This window comes from Taeniopygia guttata, chromosome 33 (assembly GCF_048771995.1).
Source record: "Taeniopygia guttata chromosome 33, bTaeGut7.mat, whole genome shotgun sequence".
NCBI classification, from domain to species: domain Eukaryota; kingdom Metazoa; phylum Chordata; class Aves; order Passeriformes; family Estrildidae; genus Taeniopygia; species Taeniopygia guttata.
The window spans coordinates 745219-767505 of NC_133058.1; the positions used below are offsets into that span (position 1 = coordinate 745219).

The 22287-nt window shown below is 60.6% G+C and overlaps 1 protein-coding gene across 2 annotated transcripts in view; it reads right to left on the reverse strand.

Moving 5' to 3' along the window:
• ATP4A (ATPase H+/K+ transporting subunit alpha) overlaps window positions 1-22287 on the reverse strand; it is a 34955-nt gene that overhangs the window by 6585 nt on the left and 6083 nt on the right. The window contains exons 5-18 of one of the 2 annotated variants that reach the window (XM_072920732.1): window positions 21071-21184; window positions 19357-19491; window positions 17818-17935; window positions 15892-16160; window positions 14904-15102; window positions 13635-13744; window positions 12357-12491; window positions 10773-10953; window positions 8060-8229; window positions 6983-7119; window positions 5392-5542; window positions 3626-3794; window positions 2711-2865; window positions 1593-1716 (exon numbers count right to left, since the gene is read on the reverse strand). In XM_072920732.1, the coding sequence (XP_072776833.1) occupies window positions 1593-1716; window positions 2711-2865; window positions 3626-3794; window positions 5392-5542; window positions 6983-7119; window positions 8060-8229; window positions 10773-10953; window positions 12357-12491; window positions 13635-13744; window positions 14904-15102; window positions 15892-16160; window positions 17818-17935; window positions 19357-19491; window positions 21071-21184 (2167 nt within the window). Of the gene's footprint in view, window positions 1-1592; window positions 1717-2450; window positions 2506-2700; window positions 2866-3625; window positions 3795-5391; window positions 5543-6982; window positions 7120-8059; window positions 8230-10772; window positions 10954-12356; window positions 12492-13634; window positions 13745-14903; window positions 15103-15891; window positions 16161-17817; window positions 17936-19356; window positions 19492-21070; window positions 21185-22287 lie in introns of those variants that run through there. The other variant, XM_072920731.1, reaches the window with a different exon arrangement.

The window sequence follows — 22287 nt, forward strand, 5'->3', positions numbered from 1 at the left end:
ATGAAACCCGCCAGAGACTGGATCACACCTGTGCAGGTACGGACAGGTGAGCTCAGGTGAGGGACAGGTGAGGGACAGGTGAGGTACAGGTGAGCACACGTGAGGGACAGGTGAGCACAGGTGAGCACAGGTGAGCACAGGGACAGGTGAGGCACAGGTGAGGGACAGGTGAGGGACAGGTGAGCACAGGTGAGGGACAGGTGAGCACAGGTGAGGGACAGGTGAGGGACAGGTGAGCTCAGGTGAGGGACAGGTGAGCTCAGGTGAGCACAGGTGAGGGACAGGTGAGGGACAGGTGAGGGACAGGTGAGCACAGGTGAGCACAGGTGAGCACAGGTGAGGGACAGGTGAGGGACAGGTGAGGGACAGGGGAGGGATAGGTGAGCTCAGGTGAGGGACAGGTGAGGGACAGGTGAGGGACAGGTGAGCTCAGGTGAGCACAGGTGAGCACAGGTGAGGGACAGGTGAGCACAGGTGAGCAGGACACCCCTCCTGCGCCATGGCCACGAAGTAGTCGGTGAAACCCGCCAGCGACTGGATCACACCTGTGCAGGTGAGCACAGGTGAGCTCAGGTGAGGGACAGGTGAGGGACAGGTGAGCACAGGTGAGGGACAGGTGAGGGACAGGTAGGGACAGGTGAGCAGGACAGCCCTCCTGCGCCATGGCCACGAAGTAGTCGGTGAAACCCGCCAGGGACTGGATCACACCTGTGCAGGTACGGACAGGTGAGCTCAGGTGAGCACAGGTGAGCACAGGTGAGGGACAGGTGAGGGACAGGTGAGGGACAGGTGAGGCGCACAGGTATAGGATAGCACAGGTGAGTGACACAGCTCAGGTGAGGCACAGGTGGGCTCAGGTGAGGTTGGAGAGGTGAGGCGCACAGGTGAGGCACAGGTGAGGTAGGACAGGTGAGGTTGGACAAGTGAGGTGCACAGGTGAGCTCAGGTGAGGTACAGGTGAGGTTGGCCAGGTGACAGGTGAGGCACTCAGGTGGGCTCAGGTGAGGTTGGACAGGCGAAAGCAGACAGGTGAGGTTGGACAGGTGAGGTGCACAGGTGAGCTCAGGTGAAGGCAGACAAGTGAGTTTGGACAGGTGAGGCACACAGGTGAGGCACAGGTGAGGTTAGACAGGTGAGGCGCACAGGTGAGCCCAGGTGAGGTTGGCCAGGTGAAGGCAGACAGGTGAAGTTGGACAGGTGAGGCACAGGTGAGGTAGGACAGGTGAGGCTGGCCAGGTGAGGAACTCAGGTGCTCTCAGGTGCTCTCAGGTGCTCTCAGGTGCTCTCAGGTGGGCTCAGGTGGGCCCAGGTGAGGTTGGACAGGTGAAGGCAGACAGGTGAGGTACAGGTGAGGCTGGCCAGGTGAAGGCAGACAGGTGAGGTACTCAGGTGCTCTCAGGTGCTCTCAGGTGGGCTCAGGTGAGGCAGAAAATTGAGTTTGGACAGGTGAGACGCACAGGTGAGCTCAGGTGAGGTACAGGTGAGGTTGGACAGGTGAGGCAGACAGGTGAGGCTGGCCAGGTGAGGCACACAGGTGCTCTCAGGTGCTCTCAGGTGCTCTCAGGTGCTCTCAGGTGTGCCCAGGTGCGCACCTATCTGGAAGTAGGAGTAGGCGGCCAGGGGCTCGTTGACCAGCCGGTCGCGCCGGGGGTGGCGCGGCCGCAGGTGCATGATGTCGCTCTCGGCGCGCTCGTAGGCCAGCGACACCGACGGGAACTGCGCAGGTGTGCACAGGTGAGGGCGCGGCCAGGTGAGACACCCGCCCGGCCACGCCCGCCGCCCCAGATCCACCTGGAGCAGGTGAGAGAGCGCGGCCACACCTGGATAAAACACCTGGGAACTGGGGCTGAGGGGCTCAGGTGAGTCACAGGTGTGCCCAGGTGTGCCCAGGTGTGCTGTAACTGCCCCCAGGTAGGCCCAGGTGTGCACAGGTGTGCCCAGGTGTGCCCAGGTGTGCCCAGGTGTGCTATAACTGCCCCCAGGTGCCTCCAGGTGTGCCCAGATGTGCTCTAACTGCCCCCAGCCATGCCCAGGTGCCCCAGGTGTGCCCAGGTGTGCCCAGGTGTACTATATCTGCCCCCAGGTGTGTCCAGGTTCCCCCAGGTGTGCCCAGGTGTGCCCAGGTGTGCTCTAACCGCTCCCAGGTAGGCCCCAGGTGTGCCCAGGTGTACTATATCTGCCCCCAGGTGTGTCCAGGTGCCCCCAGGTGCCCCCAAGGTGTGCCCAGGTGTGCCCAGGTGTGTTAAAACTGCCCCCAGGTGTGTCCAGGTGCCCCCAGGTGTGCTGTAACTGCCCCCAGGTGTGCCCAGGTGTGCTCTAACCGCCCCCAGGTGCCCCCAGGTGTGCCCAGGTGTGCCCAGGTGTGCTATAACTGCCCCCAGATGTGCCCAGGTGTGCCCAGGTGTGTTCTAACCACCCCCAGGGAGGCCCCAGGTGTACCCAGGTGTTCTCTAACCGCCCCCAGGTGTGCCCAGGTGTGCTATAACCGCCCCCAGGTGTGCCCAGGTGTGCTCTAACCGCCCCCAGCCATGCCCAGGTGTGCCCAGGTGCGCCCAGGTGTGTTCTAACCACCCCCAGGGAGGCCCCAGGAGTGCCCAGGTGTGCTCTAACTGCCCCCAGGTGTGCTCAGGTGTGCCCAGGTGCCCCCAGGTGCGCTCTAACTGCCCCCAGGTGTGCCCAGGTGCCCCCAGGTGCCCCCAGGTGCGCTCACGATGTCGGTGCAGAGCTCGATGAAGAGGATGGTGATGCAGCCCAGGGGGAGGGGCACGCTGGCCGTGATGTAGACCAGGTACGGCGCCAGTTCCGGAATGTTCTTGGTCAGCGTGTAGGCGATGGACTTCTTCAGGTTGTCAAAGATCAGCCGCCCTGGGGGGGACAGGTGGGGACAGGTGAGGGGGACAGGTGAGGGGGACAGGTGAGGGGGACAGGTGAGAGGGACAGGTGAGAGGGACAGGTGAGCACAGGTGAGCGGGACAGGTGAGAGGGACAGGTGAGAGGGACAGGTGAGGGGGACAGGTGACAGGGACAGGTGACAGGGACAGGTGACAGGGACAGGTGAGGGGGACAGGTGAGTGGGACAGGTGAGGGGGACAGGTGAGAGGGACAGGTGACAGGGACAGGTGAGAGGGACAGGTGAGCGGGACAGGTGAGAGGGACAGGTGACAGGGACAGGTGAGAGGGACAGGTGAGCACAGGTGAGAGGGACAGGTGAGTGGGACAGGTGTGGGACAGGTGAGAGGGACAGGTGTGGGGGACAGGTGAGGGACAGGTGAGAGGGACAGGTGTGGGGGACAGGTGAGGGACAGGTGAGAGGGACAGGTGTGGGACAGGTGAGTGGGACAGGTGAGAGGGACAGGTGAGCACAGGTGAGAGGGGCAGGTGAGCGGGACAGGTGAGTGGCGACAGGTTTGGGAACAGCCTTGTTCCACACCTGTCCCAGGTGTGCCCAGGTGTGCCCAGGTGTGTCTCACCTGCCCAGGTGTGCCCAGGTGTGTCTCACCTGCCCAGGTGTGCCCAGGTGTGCCCAGGTGTGTCTCACCTGCCCAGGTGTGCCCAGGTGTGTCTCACCTGCCCCAGGTGTGTCTCACCTGCCCAGGTGTGTCTCACCTGCCCAGGTGTGTCTCACCTTGCTCCACGCCGGTGACGATGGAGGCGAAGTTGTCGTCCAGCAGGATCATGTCGGCCGCCTGCTTGGCCGCGTCGGAGCCGGCGATGCCCATGGCCACGCCGATGTCGGCCTTCTTCAGCGCCGGCGAGTCGTTCACGCCGTCGCCCGTCACCGCCACGATGGCGCCCTGCCGCCAAAACGGGGCGAAAAAGCGAAAAAACGGGAAAAAACAAAAAAAATTCGGTGAAAATCGGGCGAAAAATGGCGGAAAAATGGGGGAAATAGGGGGAAAAATGGGGGAGAAATGAGGGAAATGGAGTTGGGGACGTTGAGGAAAAAATGGGGAATTTGGGGGAAATGGGGGAAATTAAAAAAGGAAAATTTTGGGGGGAAATGGGGAAAAAAAAATTGGTGAAAATCGGGCAAAAAATGGCCAAAAAATTTGGTGACAATCGGGCGGAAAATGGCCGAAAAATGGGGGAAATGGGGGGAAAAATAGGGGAGAAATGAGGGAAATGGAGTTGGGGAGGTTGAGGAAAAAATGAGGAATTTGGGGGAAAATTAAAAAAGGAAAATTTTGGGGGGAAAATGGGAAAAAAAAATTGGTGAAAATCAGGTGAAAAATGGCCAAAAATTTGGTGAAAATTGGGCAAAAAATGGCCAAAAATGGGGGAAATAGGGGGAAAAATGGGGGAGAAAATTGGTGGGGAAATGAGGGAAATGGGGTTTGGGACGTTGAGGGAAAAATGGGGAGTTTGGGGGAAAATGGGGAAAATTAAAAAGGAAAGTTTTGGGGGAAAATGGGGAAAAAAAATTGGTGAAAATCGGGTGAAAAATGGCCGAAAAATGGGGGAAATAGGGGGTAAAAATGAGGGAGAAAATTGGTGGGGGAAATGGGGGAAATGGGGTTGGGGACGTTGAGAAAAAAATGGGGAATTTGGGGAAAATGGGGAAAATTTAAAAAGGAAAATTTGGGGGGAAAATGGGGAAAAAAAATTGGTGAAAATCGGGCGAAAAATGGCGGAAAAATGGGGAAAATAGGGGGAAAATAGGGGAGAAATGAGGGAAATGGAGTTGGGGATGTTGAGGAAAAAATGGGGAATTTGGGGGGAAATGGGGAAAATTTAAAAAGAAAATTTGGGGGGAAAATGGGAAAAAAAATTGGTGAAAATCAGGTGAAAAATGGCCAAAAAATTTGGTGAAAATCGGGTGAAAAATGGCCAAGAAATGGGGAAAAATGGTGGGGAAATGGGGGGAAAAATTGGGGAAAATTGGGGGAAAAATTGGGGGAAAATGAGGGGAAAATTGGGGGAAAATGGGGAAATGGGGGAAATGGGGGAAAATGGGGGAAAATGGGGGAAAATGGGGGGAAAATGGGAGGAAATGGGGGGAAAATTGGGGGAAAATTGGGGAAAAATTGGGGGAAAATGGGGGGAAATGGGGGAAAATTGGGGGGGAAATGGGAAAAATTGGGGGAAAATGGGGGAAAAATTGGGGGAAAATGGGGGGAAAAAGGGGGGGAAATGGGGGGAAATGGGGGGGAAATTGGGGAAAAATTGGGGAAAATTTGTGGGAAAATGGGAGAAAAATTGGGGGAAAATGAGGGGAAAATGGGGGAAAATTGGGGAAAAAGGGGGAAAAATGGGGGGAAATGGGGGAAAAATGGGGGGAAAATGGGGGGAAAAAGGGGAATAAAATGGGGGAAAATTTTGGGGAAAAATGGTGAAAAGGAGGCAGTGCCCAGGTGCGCCCAGGTGTGCCCAGGTGTGCCCAGGTGTGCCCACCAGGCGCTGGCAGCTCTCCACGATGAGCAGCTTCTGCTGCGGCGACGTCCGAGCGAAAACCATCTCGGGGTGGGTCCGGAGCAGCTCCTCGAGAGCCCCCGGGGCCAGCGCGGCCAGCTCGGAGCCGGTCACCACCCGCGCCCGCGCCTGCCTGGGGAACACACCTGTCACACACCTGGGACACACCTGTGATACACCACAGACACACCTGAGCCACCACAGACACACCTGAGCCACCACAGACACACCCACAGCCCCAGCTCGGAGCCGGTCACCACCCGCGCCCGCGCCTGTCTGGAGAACACACCTGTCACACACCTGGACACACCTGGGACACACCTGAGTTACCTGGGACACACCACAGACACACCCACAGCCCCAGCTCGGAGCCGGTCACCACCCGCGCCCGCGCCTGCCTGGGGGAACACACCTGTCACACACCTGGGACACACCTGGGACACACCTGGACACACCTGAGTTACCTGGGACACACCACTGACACACCCACAGCCCCAGCTCGGAGCCGGTCACCACCCGCGCCCGCGCCTGCCTGGGGACAGGTAACCTGTCACACACCTGGGGCACACCTGGGACACACCTGTGATACACCTGAGTTACCTGGGACACACCTGAGCCACCACAGACACACCTGAGTTACCTGGGACACACCACAGACACACCTGAGCCACCACAGACACACCCACAGCCCCAGCTCGGAGCCGGTCACCACCCGCGCCCGCGCCTGTCTGGGGACAGGTAACCTGTCACACACCTGGGGCACACCTGGGACACACCTGGGACACACCACAGACACACCCACAGCCCCAGCTCGGAGCCGGTCACCACCCGCGCCCGCGCCTGTCTGGAGAACACACCTGTCACACACCTGGGACACACCTGGGACACACCTGAGTTACCACAGACACACCCACAGCCCCAGCTCGGAGCCGGTGACCACCCGCGCCCGCGCCTGCCTGGGGAACACACCTGTCACACACCTGGACACACCTGGGACACACCTGGGACACACCTGGGACACACCTGGGACACACCTGGGACACACCTGTGATACACCACAGACACACCTGGGACACCACAGACACACCTGGGACACACCACAGACACACCACAGACACACCTGAGTTACCTGGGACACACCTGGGACACACCTGGGACACACCTGGACACACCTGAGCCACCACAGACACACCCACAGCCCCAGCTCGGAGCCGGTCACCACCCGCGCCCGCGCCTGCCTGGGGAGAGGTTACCTGTCACACACCTGGGACACACCTGGGACACACCTGGGACACACCTGTGTTACCTGGGACACACCACAGACACACCTGGGACACACCTGGGCCACACCTGTGCACACCTGGGCCACCACAGACACACCTGTGAGACACCTGTGACACACCTGTGACACACCTGGGCCACCTGTGAGACACCAGTGACACACCTGAGCCACCACAGACACACCTGTCACACACCTGTCACACACCTGTGACACCATAAACACACCAGTGACACACCTGTGCCACACCTGTGCACACCCGTGACACACCTGTGCACACCTGCCCGCGCTCACCTGGGGTCCACCTGCTCGAGGGGCAGGTGCAGGCGCGCGGCCACGTCCTCGGGGGTCTCGCTGCCCTCCGAGATGATGCCCACGGCGGCCGCGATGGCCTTGGCCGTCACCGGGTGGTCACCGGTCACCATGATCACCTGGGGGGGACACCTGGGGTCACCTGGGCTCACCTGGGGCTCCCCTGGGCTCACCTGGGCTCACCTGGGGTCACCTGGGGCTCACCTGGGGCTCACCTGGGGCTCCCCTGGGGCTCACCTGGGCTGGTGGCACCCCTGTGTCCCCCCCCTCAGGGTCCCTGAATGTCCCCGATCCCATTTTTCCCAATTTCCTCGTTTTTATCCCCGTTGTTCCTCATCTTTCCTCAATGCCCCAAACATCCCCGATCCCCCAAATGTCCCCAAATGTCCCCAAATGTCCCCAAATCCCCCCAATGTCCTCAACCCCCCCAGTGTCCCCAGTGTCCCCAATGTCCCCGATGTCCCCAATCCCCCCAATGTCCCCAATGTCCCCAATCCCCCCAATGTCCCCAATGTCCCCAATGTCCCCCATTCCACCCCAATGTCCCCAATGTCCCCAATGTCCCCAATCCCCCCAATGTCCCCAATCCCCCCAATGTCCCCAATGTCCCCAATGTCCCCCATTCCACCCCAATGTCCCCAATGTCCCCAATGTCCCCAATGTCCCCAATGTCCCCAATCCCCCCAAATGTCCCCAACCCCCCAATGTCCCCGATGTCCCCAAATGTCCCCAAATCCCCCCAAATGTCCCAAATCCCCCCAAGGTCCTCAATGTCCCCATTCCACCCCAGTGTCCCCATTGTCCCCAATCCCCCCTGATGTCCCCAATCCCCCCAATCCCCCCAATGTCCCCAATGTCCCCAATCCCCCCCGAATGTCCCCAAATCCCCCCTGATGTCCCCAATGTCCCCAATGTCCCCAATCCCATTTTTCCCAATTTTTCCCCATTTTTCCCCATTTTCCCCCATTTTTCCCCAATGTCCCCAATGTCCCCAATGTCCCCGATGTCCCCAATTCCCCCAATCCCCCCGAATGTCCCCGGTGTCCCCGGTGTCCGTACCCGTATCCCGGCGGTCCGGCACTTGCGCACGGCCTGGGGCACGGTGGCCCGGGGGGGGTCGATGAGGGACACGAGTCCCGCGAAGCAGAGCCCGGTGGCCACCTCGGCCAGCGCCTCGGGCGGTGTCCCCACGGCCACCGAGCCGGCGGGCAGCCAGCGGGCACAGAACCCTGGGGACATCAATGGGGACATCATTGGGGACATCATTGGGGACATCAATGGGGCATTGGGGACATTGGGGACACCAATGGGACATTGGGAACATCATTGGGGACATCAATGGGACATTGGGGACATCACTGGGGACATTGGGGACATCACTGGGGTCATCAATGGGGTCACCGAGCCAGCGGGCAGCCAGCGGGCACAGAACCCTGGGGACAGCATTGGGGACATCAATGGGGACATCATTGGGGACATTGGGGACATCATTGGGGTCACCGAGCCGGCGGGCAGCCAGCGGGCACAGAACCCTGGGGACAGCATTGGGGACATTGGGGACATTGGGGACATTGGGGACATTGGGGACATTGGGGACATCAATGGGACATTGGGGACATCAATGGGGACATCAATGGTCACCGAGCCGGCGGGCAGCCAGCGGGCACAGAACCCTGGGGACATCATTGGGGACATTGGGGACATCAATGGGACATCAATGGGGACACCGAGCCGGCGGGCAGCCAGCGGGCACAGAACCCTGGGGACATTGGGGACATCATTGGGGACATTGGGGACATCATCGGGGTCACCGAGCCGGCGGGCAGCCAGCGGGCACAGAACCCTGGGGACATTGGGGACATCATTGGGGACATTGGGGACATCATCGGGGTCACCGAGCCGGCGGGCAGCCAGCGGGCACAGAACCCTGGGGACATTGGTGACATTGGGGACATTGGGGACATTGGGGACAGCATTGGGGACATCAATGGGACATTGGGGACATCAATGGGGACATCATTGGGGACATTGGGGACATTGGGGACATTGGGGACATCACTGGGACATTGGGGACATCAATGGGACATTGGGGACATCATTGGGGACATTGGGGACATCAATGGGACATCAATGGGGCATTGGGGACATCAATGGGGACATTGGGGACATTGGGGACATCAATGGGACATTGGGGACATTGGGGACATCATCGGGGTCACCGAGCCGGCGGGCAGCCAGCGGGCACAGAACCCTGGGGACATCAGGGACATTGGGGACATCAATGGGGACATCAATGGGACATTGGGGACAGCAATGGGGACATCAATGGGACATTGGGGACATTGGGGACAGCAATGGTCACCGAGCCAGCGGGCAGCCAGCGGGCACAGAACCCTGGGGACATTGGGGACATTGGGGACATTGGGGACATCATTGGGACATTGGGGACATCAATGGGGACATCATTGGGGACATCAATGGGACATTGGGGACATCATTGGGGACATCAATGGTCACCGAGCCGGGGGGCAGCCAGCGGGCACAGAACCCTGGGGACAGCAGAGGGGACATCAATGGGGACATCACTGGGGACATCTATGGTCACCGAGCCGGCGGGCAGCCAGCAGGCACAGAACCCTGGGGACATTGGGGACATTGGGGACATTGGGGACATTGGGGACATCATTGGGGACATTGGGGACATCAATGGTCACCGAGCCGGCGGGCAGCCAGCGGGCGCAGAACCCTGGGGACATTGGGGACATCGGGGACAGCATTGGGGTCATCAATGGGGACATCAATGGGACATTGGGGACATCAATGGGGACATCTATGGTCACCGAGCCGGCGGGCAGCCAGCGGGCACAGAACCCTGGGGACATTGGGGACATTTGTGGCCATTTTGGGACCATTTGGGGCCATTTTGTGGCCATTTTGGGGCCATTTTGGGGCCTTTTTGTGGCCATTTTGGAGCCATTTTGTGGCCATTTTGTGGCCATTTTGAGGCCATTTTGTGGCCATTTTGAGGCCATTTTGTGGCCATTTTGTGGCCATTTTATGACCATTTTGTGGCCATTTTGTGGCCATTTGTGGCCATTTTGGGGCCCTTTTGGGGCCATTTTGAGGCCATTTTGGAGACATTTTGTGGCCATTTTGAGGCCATTTTGAGGCCATTTTGTGGCGATTTTGGGGCCATTTTGGGGCCATTTTGTCACCATTTTTTGGCCATTTTGGAGCCATTTTGTCGCCATTTTGTGACCATTTTGTGACCATTTTGGAGCCATTTTGGGGCCATTTTGGAGCCATTTTGTGGCCATTTTGGAGCCATTTTGGGGCCATTTTGTGGCCATTTTATGACCATTTTGTGGCCATTTTGTTGCCATTTTGGAGCCATTTTGAGGCCATTTTGAGGCCATTTTGGAGCCATTTTGGAGCCATTTTGGAGCCATTTTGTGGCCATTTTGAGGCCATTTTGTGGCCATTTTGTGGCCATTTTGGAGCCATTTTGGAGCCATTTTGTGACCATTTTGAGGCCATTTTGGGGCCATTTTGTGACCGTTTTGTGGCCATTTTGGAACCATTTTGTGGCCATTTTGGAGCCATTTTGGAGCCATTTTGGAGCCATTTTGTGACCATTTTTTGGTCATTTTGGGGCCATTTTGTGGCCATTTTGTGACCATTTTGTGGCCATTTTGAGGCCATTTGGGGACCCTGAGGGGACCCAGTGCCAGGCGGGGGAGGGGTCCTGCCCCCATTCCCCTCCCCCACTCACCGAGCACCCTCTCGCCCCGCCCCCCCAGCTCCAGACACGCCCCCTCCAGGCTCCGCCTCCACTCGGGGTCCAGCGGATGCTCCTCCCCCTCCCGCAGGTACCCCCGGCAGCGCTCCAGGACCCGCTCGGGGGCGCCCTTCAGCACCAGCAGCTGCTGCGGGCCCGCCTCGTGCACCGACACCTGCGGGGGACAGGGGGACACACCTGAGACAGGTGGGACACACCTGGGGTGCACCTGAGATACACCTGAGACACCTGAGATACACCTGAGACAGGTGGGACACACCTGGGGTGCACCTGAGATACACCTGGAATATCTGAGATACACCTGAGACACCTGAGATACACCTGAGACAGGTGGGACACACCTGGGGGGCACCTGAGATACAGCTGAGACACCTGAGACACACCTGAGACAGGTGGGACACACCTGGGATGCACCTGAGACACACCTGAGACACCAGAGATACACCTGATACACCTGAGACACACCTGAGACAGGTGGGACGCACCTGGGGTGCACCTGAGATACACCTGAGATACACCTGATACACCAGAGATATCAGAGATACACCAGAGATACACCTGGGACAGGTGAGACACACCTGGGGTACACCTGGGATAGACTTTGGGCACACCTGTCTCACCTGTCCCATCTCACCTGTCTCACCTGTCCATCACCTGTCTCATCCATATGTCACCTGTCCCACCTCTCTCACCTGTATCTCACCTGTCTCACCTGTCTGCTCTCACCTGTATCTCACCTGTCCATATCCAACCTGTCCCACCTGTCCCATCTCACCTGTCCATGTCTCACCTGTCCATGTCTCACCTGTCTGTATCTCACCTGTCCTGTCCCACCTGTCCCACCTGTCTCACCTGTCTCACCTGTCCTGTCCCACCTGTCTCACCTGTCTCACCTGTCTCACCTGTCTCACCTGTCCATATCTCACCTGTCCATATCTCACCTGTCCCACCTGTCCCACCTGTCCGTACCTCACCTGTCTCACCTGTCCATATCTCACCTGTCCATATCTCACCTGCCCCACCTGTCCCACCTGTCCTGTCCCACCTATCTCACCTGTCCATATCTCACCTGTCCCACCTGTCCATATCTCACCTGTCCCACCTGTCCATATCTCACCTGTCCATATCTCACCTGTCCCACCTGTCCATATCTCACCTGTCCCACCTGTCCCACCTGTCCCACCTGTCCATGTCCCACCTGTCTCACCTGTCCCACCTGTCCCACCTGTCCATGTCTCACCTGTCCCACCTGTCTCACCTGTCCCACCTGTCCTGTCCCACCTGTCTCACCTGTCCATATCTCACCTGTTCACCTGTCCCTGTCTCACCTGTCTCACCTATCCCACCTGTCCATATCCCACCTGCCCCACCTGTCCCACCTGTCCCACCTGTCCCACCTGTCCCACCTGTCCATATCTCACCTGTCCATATCTCACCTGTCCCACCTGTCCCACCTGTCCCACCTGTCCCACATGTCCCACCTGCCCCACCTGTCCCACCTGCCCCACCTGTCCCACATGTCCCACCTGTCCCACCTGCCCCACCTGCCGCCCTCACCTGGAATTTGTTGCTGGAGTTGAAGGGCAGCTCCGCCACCTTCGGGAAGCGCCCCCTGGCGGCCGCCACCGGCCCCGACGTCACTTCCGCGAACTTCAGCAGCGCCGACTCCGACGCGTCACCGATGACGTCACGCTGGGGGCGGGGCCCGGTGAGGACACGCCCACCTCCCCTCCCCCCCTCCCAGTCCAAACCAGTAACCCCAGACCCAAACCAGTAACCCCAAACCCCAAACCAGTAACAAAAACCCCAAACCAGTATTAAACCAGTAATGAAAAACCTTAAACCAGTAACAAAAAACCCAAACCAGTAACGAAAACCCCAAACCAGTAACGAAAACCCCAAACCAGTAACCCCAAACACAAACCAGTAACAAAAAACCCCAAACCAGTAACAGAACCCCAAACCAGTAACCCCAAACCCAAACCAGTAACGAAAACCCCAAACCAGTATAAACCAGTAACCCTAAATCCCAAACCAGTAACCCCAAACCCAAACCAGTAACCCCAAACCCCAAACCAGTAACCCCAAACCCCAAACCAGTAACCCCAAACCCCAAACCAGTAACGAAAACCCCAAACCAGTAACAAAAACCCCAAACCAGTAACCCCAAACCTCAAACCAGTATAAACCAGTATAAACCAGTAACGAGAACCCCAAACCAGTAACGAAAACCCCAAACCAGTACAGACCAGTAACCCCAAACCCTCTCCCAGTCCCTCCCAGTACAAACCAGTGGCCCCAAATCCCCTCCCAGTATAAACCAGTGACCCCCAAACCCCTCCCAGTATAAACCAGTGACCCCCAACCTCCTTCCCAGTCCCTCCCAGTATAAACCAGTGACCCCAAATCCCCTCCCAGTATAAACCAGTATAAACCAGTGACCCCAAATCCCCTCCCAGTATAAACCAGTGACCCCAATCCCCTCCCAGTATAAACCAGTGACCCCAAATCCCCTCCCAGTATAAACCAGTACAAACCAGTGACCCCAAATCCCCTCCCAGTATAAACCAGTGACCCCAAATCCCCTCCCAGTATAAACCAGTGGCCCCAAATCCCCTCCCAGTATAAACCAGTAACCCCAAATCTCCTCCCAGTATAAACCAGTGACCCCAAACCCCCTCCCAGTATAAACCAGTGACCCCCAACCCCCTTCCCAGTGCCTCCCAGTCCCTCCCAGTCCCTCCCAGTATAAACCAGTAACCCCAAATCCCCCTTTAACCCCTTCCCAGTCCCTCCCAGTATAAACCAGTCCAAACCAGTCCAGCCCAGTCCCACCTGAGCCACGGGCACGCCCTCCTGGCCGGGTTGGAACTGGGCGCGGTTGCAGAGTGTGATCACCTGGCTGAGCAGCGGCCACGAGGCCGAGCGCTGCTCGAAGGCCTCACCTGGCACAGGTGGGCACAGGTGGGCACAGGTGGGCACAGGTGGGCACAGGTGGGCACAGGTGTGGTCTAACTGCTCCCAGGTGTGCCCAGGTGTGCCCAGGTGTGCTCCAACTGCCCAAAGGTGTGCCCAGGAGTGCCCAGGTGTGTGCCTGGGTGTGCCCCAGGTGTGCCCAGGTGTGCCCCAGGTGTGTCCCAGGTGTGCCCAGGTGTGCCCAGGTGTGCTATAACTGCCCCCAGGTGTGCCCCCAGGTGCCCCCAGGTGTGTCCCAGGTGCCCCCAGGTGTGCCCCAGGTGTCCCCAGGTGCCCCCAGGTGTGTGCCCACCCCCCCAGGTGCCCCCAGGTGTGCTAGAACTGCCCCCAGGTGCCCCCAGGTGCCCCCATGTGCCCCCAGGTGTGCCCAGGTGTGTCCCCAGGTGCCCCCAGGTGCCCCCAGGTGTGCTATAAGTGCCCACAGGTGTGCCCAGGTGTGCCCAGGTGTGTGCCTGGGTGTGCCCCAGATGTGTCCCAGGTGTACTAGGGTGTGTCCCCACCCCCCCAGGTGTGCCAGGGTGTGTCCCCACCCCCCCAGATGTGCCCAGGTGTGCCCCAAGTACTCCCAGGTGTGTCCCAGGTGTGCCAGGGTGTGCCCCCACCCCCCCCAGGTGTGCCCAGGTGCCCCCAGGTGTGCTCTAACTGCCCCAGGTGCCCCCAGGTGTGCCCAGGTGTGTGTCCTGGTGTGCCCAGGTGCCCCCAGGTGTGTCCCCACCCCCCCAGGTGCCCCCAGGTGTGCTTTAACTGCCCCCAGGTGTGCCCAGGTGTGCCCAGGTGTGTGCCCCAGGTATGTCCCAGGTGTGCCAGGGTGTGCCCCCACGCCCCCAGGTGTGCCCAGGTGTGATATAACTGTCCCCAGGTGTGTGCCCAGGTGCCCCCAGGTGTGTGCCCAGGTGTGCCCAGGTGTGCTCTAACTGCCCCCAAGTGTGCTCTAACTACCCCCAGGTGCCCCCAGGTGTGCCCAGGTGTGTCCCCAGGTGCCCCCAGGTGTGTTACAACTACCCCCAGGTGCCCCCAGGTACCCCCAGGTGCCCCCAGGTGCCCCCAGGTGCCCCCAGGTGTGCTCTAACTACCCCCAGCTGTGCCCAGGTGTGTCCCCACCCCCCCAGGTGCCCCAGGTGCGCTCACCGGACTGGTCCTCGGTGGTGTCGGCGGCCAGCACCTGCCCGTCCAGCCACAGGTGCGCCACGGCCATGCGGTTCTGGGTCAGGGTCCCGGTCTTGTCGGAGCAGATGACGGAGGTGGAGCCCAACGTCTCCACGGCCTCCAGGTTCTTCACCACGCAGTTGCGCCGCGCCAGGCGCTTGGCCGTCAGCGACAGGCACACCTGGACAGGTGAGGGCGCGCCCGGCAGGTGAGGTCACCCCCGCAGGTGAGGGGGTTCCTCACCTGTCCCACCCAAACGGCTCCAGGTGTGGTGGGACCCCGTAAAGACGTCGGGGTTTTCACCCAGAGCGTCAAAAATTCTGATGGTGTCACCTGTCCTCAGGTGTTCTCACCTGTCCTCACCTGCCGGATGTCTCTCACCTGTCCCTCACCTGTCTCCCTGACCTCCTACATTGTGGTGGGACCCATAAGAACCTCAAAAACCTTTGGTAGAACCCATAAAAACCTCAAATGTTCCTCAACACCTCCACAAGCTCCAACCTCCCACCTGTCCCCAGGTGTCCCTCACCTGTCTCCCAGACATCCTACATTGTGGTGGAACCATAAGAACCTCAAAAACCTTTGGTAGAACCCATAAAAACCTCAAATGTTCCTCAACACCTCCACCAACCCCAACCTCCCAGGTGTACCCAGGTGTGCCCAGGTGTCCCCACGTGTTTGATAGACCTCCCACATTGTGGTAGAACCCATAAGAACCTCAAAAACCTTTGGTAGAACCCATAAAAACCTCAAATGTTCCTCAACCCCAACCCGGCAGGTATGCCCAGGTGTCCCCAGGTGTCTCTCACCTGTCTCCCAGACCTTCCACATTTTGGTGGAACCCATGAGAACCTCAGATCTTCCACAGCTTTTGGTGGAACCCATAAAAACCTCAAATGTTCCTCAACACCTCCACAAGCTCCAACCTCCCACCTGTCCCCAGGTGTGCCCAGGTGCCCCCTGCCCGTACCGTGACGGTGGCCAGCAGCCCCTCGGGCACGTAGGCCACCACGATGGCCATGAAGAAGACGGCGGCGCGCAGCAGCGGGTACCCGATCAGCATGGCCACCAGGAAGAAGGTGGCGCCGAAGAAGACGGCGAGCCCGGCGATGATGTCCACGAAGTGCTCGATCTCCACCGCGATCGGCGTCTTCTCGTTGCCCACGCCCGACGCCAGGCTGGCGATGCGCCCGATCACCGTGCGCTCCCCCGTGCCGATCACCAGACCCGTGGCCGTACCTGCGCGCAGGTGGGACACAGGTGTGCCCAGGTGAGACCCAGGTGGGACACGGGTGGGACCCAGGTGTGCCCAGGTGAGACCCAAGTAGGACTCAGACCCTCCAGGTGTGCCCAGGTGGGACCCAGGTGTGACACAGGTGACCAGGTGGGGCCCAGGTGTGCCCAGGTGGGACCCAGGTGTGACACAGGTGTGCCCAGGTGTGCTCAGGTGGGACCCAATTGTGGCCCAGGTGTGCCCAGGTGTGCCCAGGTGGGACCCAGGTGTGCCCAGGTGGGACCTGGGTGGGACACAGACCCCCGGGTGGGACCCAGGTGGGACCCAGGTGGGACACAGGTGTGCCCAGGTGGGACATAGACCCCCCAGGTGTGCCCAGGTGGGACATAGGTGGGACACGGGTGGGACACAGGTGAACAGGTGGGACCCAGGTGGGACACAGACCCTCCAGGTGAGCCCAGGTGGGACCCAGGTGGGACCCAGGTGGGACACAGGTGGGACCCGGGTGGGACACAGACCCCCAGGTGGGACCCAGGTGTGGCCAGGTGGGACCCAGTTGTGCCCAGGTGGGACCCAAGTGTGACACAGGTGACCAGGTGGGATCCAGGTGGGACTCTGACCCCATCAGGTGTGCTCAGGAGGGACACAGGTGTGCCCAGGTGGGACCCAGGTGTGCCCAGGTGGGACTCTGACTCCCCCAGGTGTGCTCAGGGGGACACAGACCACCAGGTGGGACCTAGGTGGGACCCAGGTGGGACTCAGACCCCCCCAGGTGTGCCCAGGTGGGACCCAGGTGTGCCCAGGTGTGCCCAGGTGTGCCCAGGTGGGACCCAGGTGGGACCCAGGTGGGACCCAGGTGGGACACAGGTGAACAGGTGGGACACAGACCACCAGGTGGGACACAGGTGGGACACAGACCCTCCAGGTGAGCCCAGGTGGGACCCAAGTGTGACACAGGTGAACAGGTGGGACACAGGTGGGACAAAGACCCTCCAAGTGTGCCCAAGTGGGACCCAGGTGTGGCCCAGGTGTGCCCAGGTGGGACCCAAGTGGGACTCAGACCCTCCAGGTGTGACACAGGTGGGACACAGGTGGGATACAGGTGGGACACAGGTGGGATACAGGTGAGACATAGACCCCCAGGTGGGACCCAGGTGTGACACAGATGACCAGGTGGGACCCAGGTGGGATTCAGACCCCCCAGGTGTGCCCAGGTGGGACACAGGTGGGACACAGACCCCCCAGGTGTGCCCAGGTGGGACACATACCATCAGGTGGGACCCAGGTGGGACCCAGGTGACCAGGTGGGACCCAGGTGGGACTCAAGTGGGACTCAGGTGTGCCCAGGTGGGACCCAGGAGGGACTCTGACCCCCCCAGGTGTGCCCAGGTGGGACCCAGGTGGGACCCGGGTGTGCCCAGGTGGGACTCTGACCCCCCCAGGTGTGCCCAGGTGGGACCCAGGTGGGACCCAGGTGGGACTCTGACACCCCCCAGGTGTGCTCAGGTGTCCCCCAGGTGCCCCCAGGTGCCCTGCAGATGTACCCAGATGTCCCCCAGGTGCCCCCAGCTGTCCGCAGGTGTGCCCAGGTGCCCCCAGGTGCCCCCAGGTGTGCCCAGGTGTGCCCCAGGTGGGACACAGACCCCCCCCAGGTGCGCTCACCTTCCAGGCACATGGTGGAGAAGAAGGCGATGTTGCGCGTCTCCAGGTGGGACTCGTGGGTGCACTCAGGTGAGCGCGTCTGAGGCTCCGACTCCCCCGTCAGCGAGGAGTTGTCCACCTGGGCACGGCCCCGCCCGCGCCTCAGCGCCCAGGTGTGCCCAGGTGTGCCCAGGTGTGCCCAGGTGCGCCCAGGTGTGCCCAGGTGTGCCCAGGTGTGCCCAGATCTCCCCAGGTGCATCCCCAGGTGTTCCCACATGTCCCCAGGTGCCCCCATCTCTGCTTTAGCTCTCCCCAGGTGTGTTCCCAGCTGCCCCCAGGTGCCCCCAGGTACCCCCAGGTGCGCCCAGGTGTGTTTCTATCCCTCCCAGGTGCCCCAGGTGTGTTCCCAGGTGCATCCCCAGGTGTGCTATAACTGCCCCCAGGTGTGCCCAGGTGCATCCCCAGGCGGTCCCACATGTCCCCAGGTGCCCCCAGCTCTTCCTTAGCTCTCCCCAGGTGTGTGTCCAGGTGCCCCCAGGTGTGTCCAGGTATGTTTCTATCCCTCCCAGGTGTTCCCAGGTGCCCCCAGGTGTTCCCAGGTGCCCCCAGGTGTTCCCAGCTGTGCCCAGGTGCCCCCAGGTGTGCCCAGGTGCCCCCAGGTGCCCCCAGCTGCCCCCAGGTGTGTTCCCAGGTGCCCCCAGGTGTGCCCAGGTGTGTTTCTATCCCTCCCAGGTGTGTTCCCAGCTGCCCCCAGGTGACCCCAGGTGCCCCCAGGTGTGTTCCCAGGTGTGTTCCCAGTTGCCTCCAGGTGTGCCCAGGTGTGTTTCTATCCCTCCCAGGTGCCCCCAGGTGCCCCCAGGTGTGTTTCTGTCTCTCCCAGGTGTGCCCAGCTGCCCCCAGGTGCCCCAGGTGTGCCCCAGGTGTGTTTCTATCCCTCCCAGGTGTGTGCCCAGGTGCCCCAGGTGCCCCAGGTGTGCCCAGGTGTGTTTCTGTCTCTCCCAGGTGTGTTCCCAGGTGCCCCCAGGTGTGCCCAGGTGTGTTTCTATCCCCCCCAGGTGTGCCCAGGTGTTCCCAGGTGTGTTCCCAGCTGCCCCCAGGTGCCCCCAGGTGTGCCCAGGTGTGTTTCTATTCCTCCCAGGTGTGCCCAGCTGTCCCCGAGCTCTCCCCAGGTGTTCCCAGCTGCCCCCAGGTGCCCCCAGGTGTGCCCAGGTGTGTCCACGTGTGTCCAGGTGTGTTTCTATCCCTCCCAGGTGTGCCCAGGTGTGTTCCCAGCTGCCCCCAGGTGTGCCCAGGTGTGTTCCCAGGTGTGCCCAGGTGCCCCCAGGTGCCCCCAGGTGTGCCCAGGTGTGTCCAGGTGTGCCCAGGTGTTCCCAGGTGTGTTTCTATCCCTCCCAGGTGTGCCCAGGTGTGTTCCCAGCTGCCCCCAGGTGTGCCCAGGTGTGCCCAGGTGTGTTCCCAGGTGTTCCCAGGTGCCCCCAGATGCCCCCAGGTGTGTTTCTGTCTCTCCCAGGTGTGTTCCCAGGTGCCCCAGGTGCCCCCAGGTGCGCCAGGTGCGCCCACCTTGCAGCCCTGCGCCGCCAGCACGCGGATGTCGGCCGGGACTCGGTCGCCGCCTTTGATCTCCACCAGGTCGCCCAGGACGAGCTCGGCCGCGTTCACCTGCAGCGTCTGCCCCGCCCGCACCACCGTGGCTTGCTGCCAGGTATGCAAATCAGGGCCCGGGGTATGCAAATGAGGGCCCCCAGGTGTGCAGGTGGCACCCCAGGTGAGAGAATGAGAACTCAGGTATGCAAATCAGGGCCCCCAGGTGAGAGAATGTGAACTTAGGTATGCAAATAAGGGCCCCGGTATGCAAATCAGGGCCCCCCAGGTGAGAGAATGAGAACTCAGGTATGCAAATCAGGGCCCGGTATGCAAATGAGGCCCCCCAGGTGTGCAGGTGGCACCCCAGGGGAGAGAATGTGAACTCAGGTATGCAAATCAGGGCCCGGCATGCAAATCAGGGCCCCCAGGGGAGAGAATGGGAACTCAGGTATGCAAATCAGGGCCCCCAAAGGAGAGAATGAGGCTCCAGGTATGCAAATCAGGGCTCCGCATGCAAATGAGGCCCCCCAGGTGTGAAGGTGGCACCCCAGGGGAGAGAATGAGAACTCAGGTATGCAAATCAAGGCCCCCAGGGGAGAGAATGAGGCTCCAGGTATGCAAATCAGGGCCCTGGCATGCAAATGAGGCCCACCAGCTGACAGAAGGAGAACTCAGGTATGCAAATGAGGGCCCCTCAGGTAAGAGAATGAGAACTCAGGTATGCAAATCAGGACCCCGGCATGCAAATGAGGCCCCTCAGGGGAGAGACTGGGGACTCAGGTATGCAAATGAGGCCCCAGGCATGCAAATGAGGCCCCCCAGGTGACAGACTGGGGACTCAGGTATGCAAATGAGGGCCCCCAGGTGAGAGAATGAGAACTCAGGTATGCAAATCAGGGCCTGGGGTATGCAAATCAGGGCCCCCCAGGGAGAGAATGAGGCCCCAGGTATGCAAATGAGGGGCCCCCCAGGTGTGCAGGTGGCACCCCAGGGGAGAGAATGTGAACTCAGGTATGCAAATCAGGGCCCCCAGGGGAGAGAATGAGAATTCAGGTATGCAAATCAGGGCCCCGCATGCAAATCAGGGCCCCCAGGGGAGAGAATGAGGCTCCAGGTATGCAAATCAGGGCCCCGGCATGCAAATCAGGGCCCCCAGGTGAGAGAATGAGGCCCCAGGTATGCAAATGAGGCCCCCCAGGTGTGCAGGTGGCACCCCAGGGGAGGGAATGTGAACTCAGGTATGCAAATCAGGGCCCTGGCATGCAAATGAGGCCACTCAGGTGAGAGAATGTGAACTCAGGTATGCAAATGAGCACCCCCCAGGTGAGAGACTGGGGACTTAGGTATGCAAATCAGGGCCCCAGCATGCAAATCAGGGCCCCCAGGGGAGAGAATGTGAACTCAGGTATGCAAATGAGGGCCCCCAGGTGACAGAAGGAAGCCTCAGGTATGCAAATGAGGCCACAGGCACACAGGTAAGGCCCCCCCAGGTGTCTGGCTGGCACCCTGGGTATGTAAATGAGGCCCCAGGTGTGCCCAGGTGTGCCCAGCTGTGGTGTACCTGCCCCCAGGTGTGCCCAGGTGCCCCCAGGTGTGCCCAGGTGCCCCCAGCTGCCCCCAGGTGTGCCCAGGTGCCCCCAGGTGCCCCCAGGTGTGCCCAGGTGCCCCCAGGTGTGCCCAGGTGCCTCACCTGCGGGACCAGGTTGCGGAAGCTGGCGATGATGTTGGTGCTCTTGAACTCCTGGTAGTAGCCGAAGCAGCCGGTGACCACCACGACGGCGATGAGAGCCACGGCCAGGTACAGCTGGGCACAGGTGAGCCAGGTGAGCGCCCAGCCGTGCCCAGGTGTGCCCAGGTGTGTTAGAACTGCCCCCAGGTGTGTCCAGGTCTGCTAGAACTGCCCCCAGGTGTGTCCAGGTGCCCCCAGGTGTGCCCAGGTGTACCCCAGGTGTGTCCAGGTGTGCTGTACCTGCCCCCAGGTGTGCCCAGGTGTGCCCAGGTGTATCCCAGGTGTATATCAGGTGTGCCCAGGTGTGCCCAGGTGTGTTAGAACTGCCCCCAGGTGTGCCCAGGTGTGCCCAGGTGTGCCCAGGTGTATCCCAGGTGTGCTAGAACTGCCCCAGGTGTGCCCAGGTGTGCCCCTAGGTGTGCCTAGGTGTATCTCAGGTGTGCCCAGGTGTGCCCAGGTGGTCTAGAACTGCCCCAAGCTGTGCCCAGGTGTATCTCAGGTGTGCCCAGGTGTATCCCAGGTGTGCTGTAACTGCCCCCAGGTGCCCCCAGGTGTATCCCAGGTGTATCTCAGGTGTGCCCAGGTGTGCCCAGGTGTGTTAGAACTGCCCCCAGGTGTGCCCAGGTGCACCCAGGTGTGCCCAGGTGTATCCCAGGTGTATCCCAGGTGTGCCCAGATGTGCCCAGGTGTGCTGTACCTGTCCCCAGGTGTGCCCAGGTGCACCCAGGTGTGCCCAGGTGTATACCAGGTGCATCTCAGGTGTGCCCAAATATGCTATAACTGCATCCAGGTGTATCTCAGGTGTGTCACTCACGTTGTCGGAGCTGCCGCGGTCGCCCTGGCCGCGCTGCACGCCGTAGGCGATCAGGCAGATGGTGGCTGTGTGTGTGCCCAGGTGTGCCCAGGTGTGCCCAGGTGTCCCCAGGTGTATCTCAGGTGTGTCACTCACGTTATCCGAGCTGCCGCGGTCGCCCTGCCCGCGCTGCACGCCGTAGGCGATCAGGCAGATGGTGGCTGTGTGTGTGCCCAGGTGTGCCCAGGTGTGCCCAGGTGTGCCCAGGTGTGCTGTACCTGTCCCCAGGTGTGCTGTACCTGTGCCCAGGTGTGTCACTCACGTTGTCGGAGCTGCCGCGGTCGCCCTGGCCGCGCTGCACGCCGTAGGCGATCAGGCAGATGGT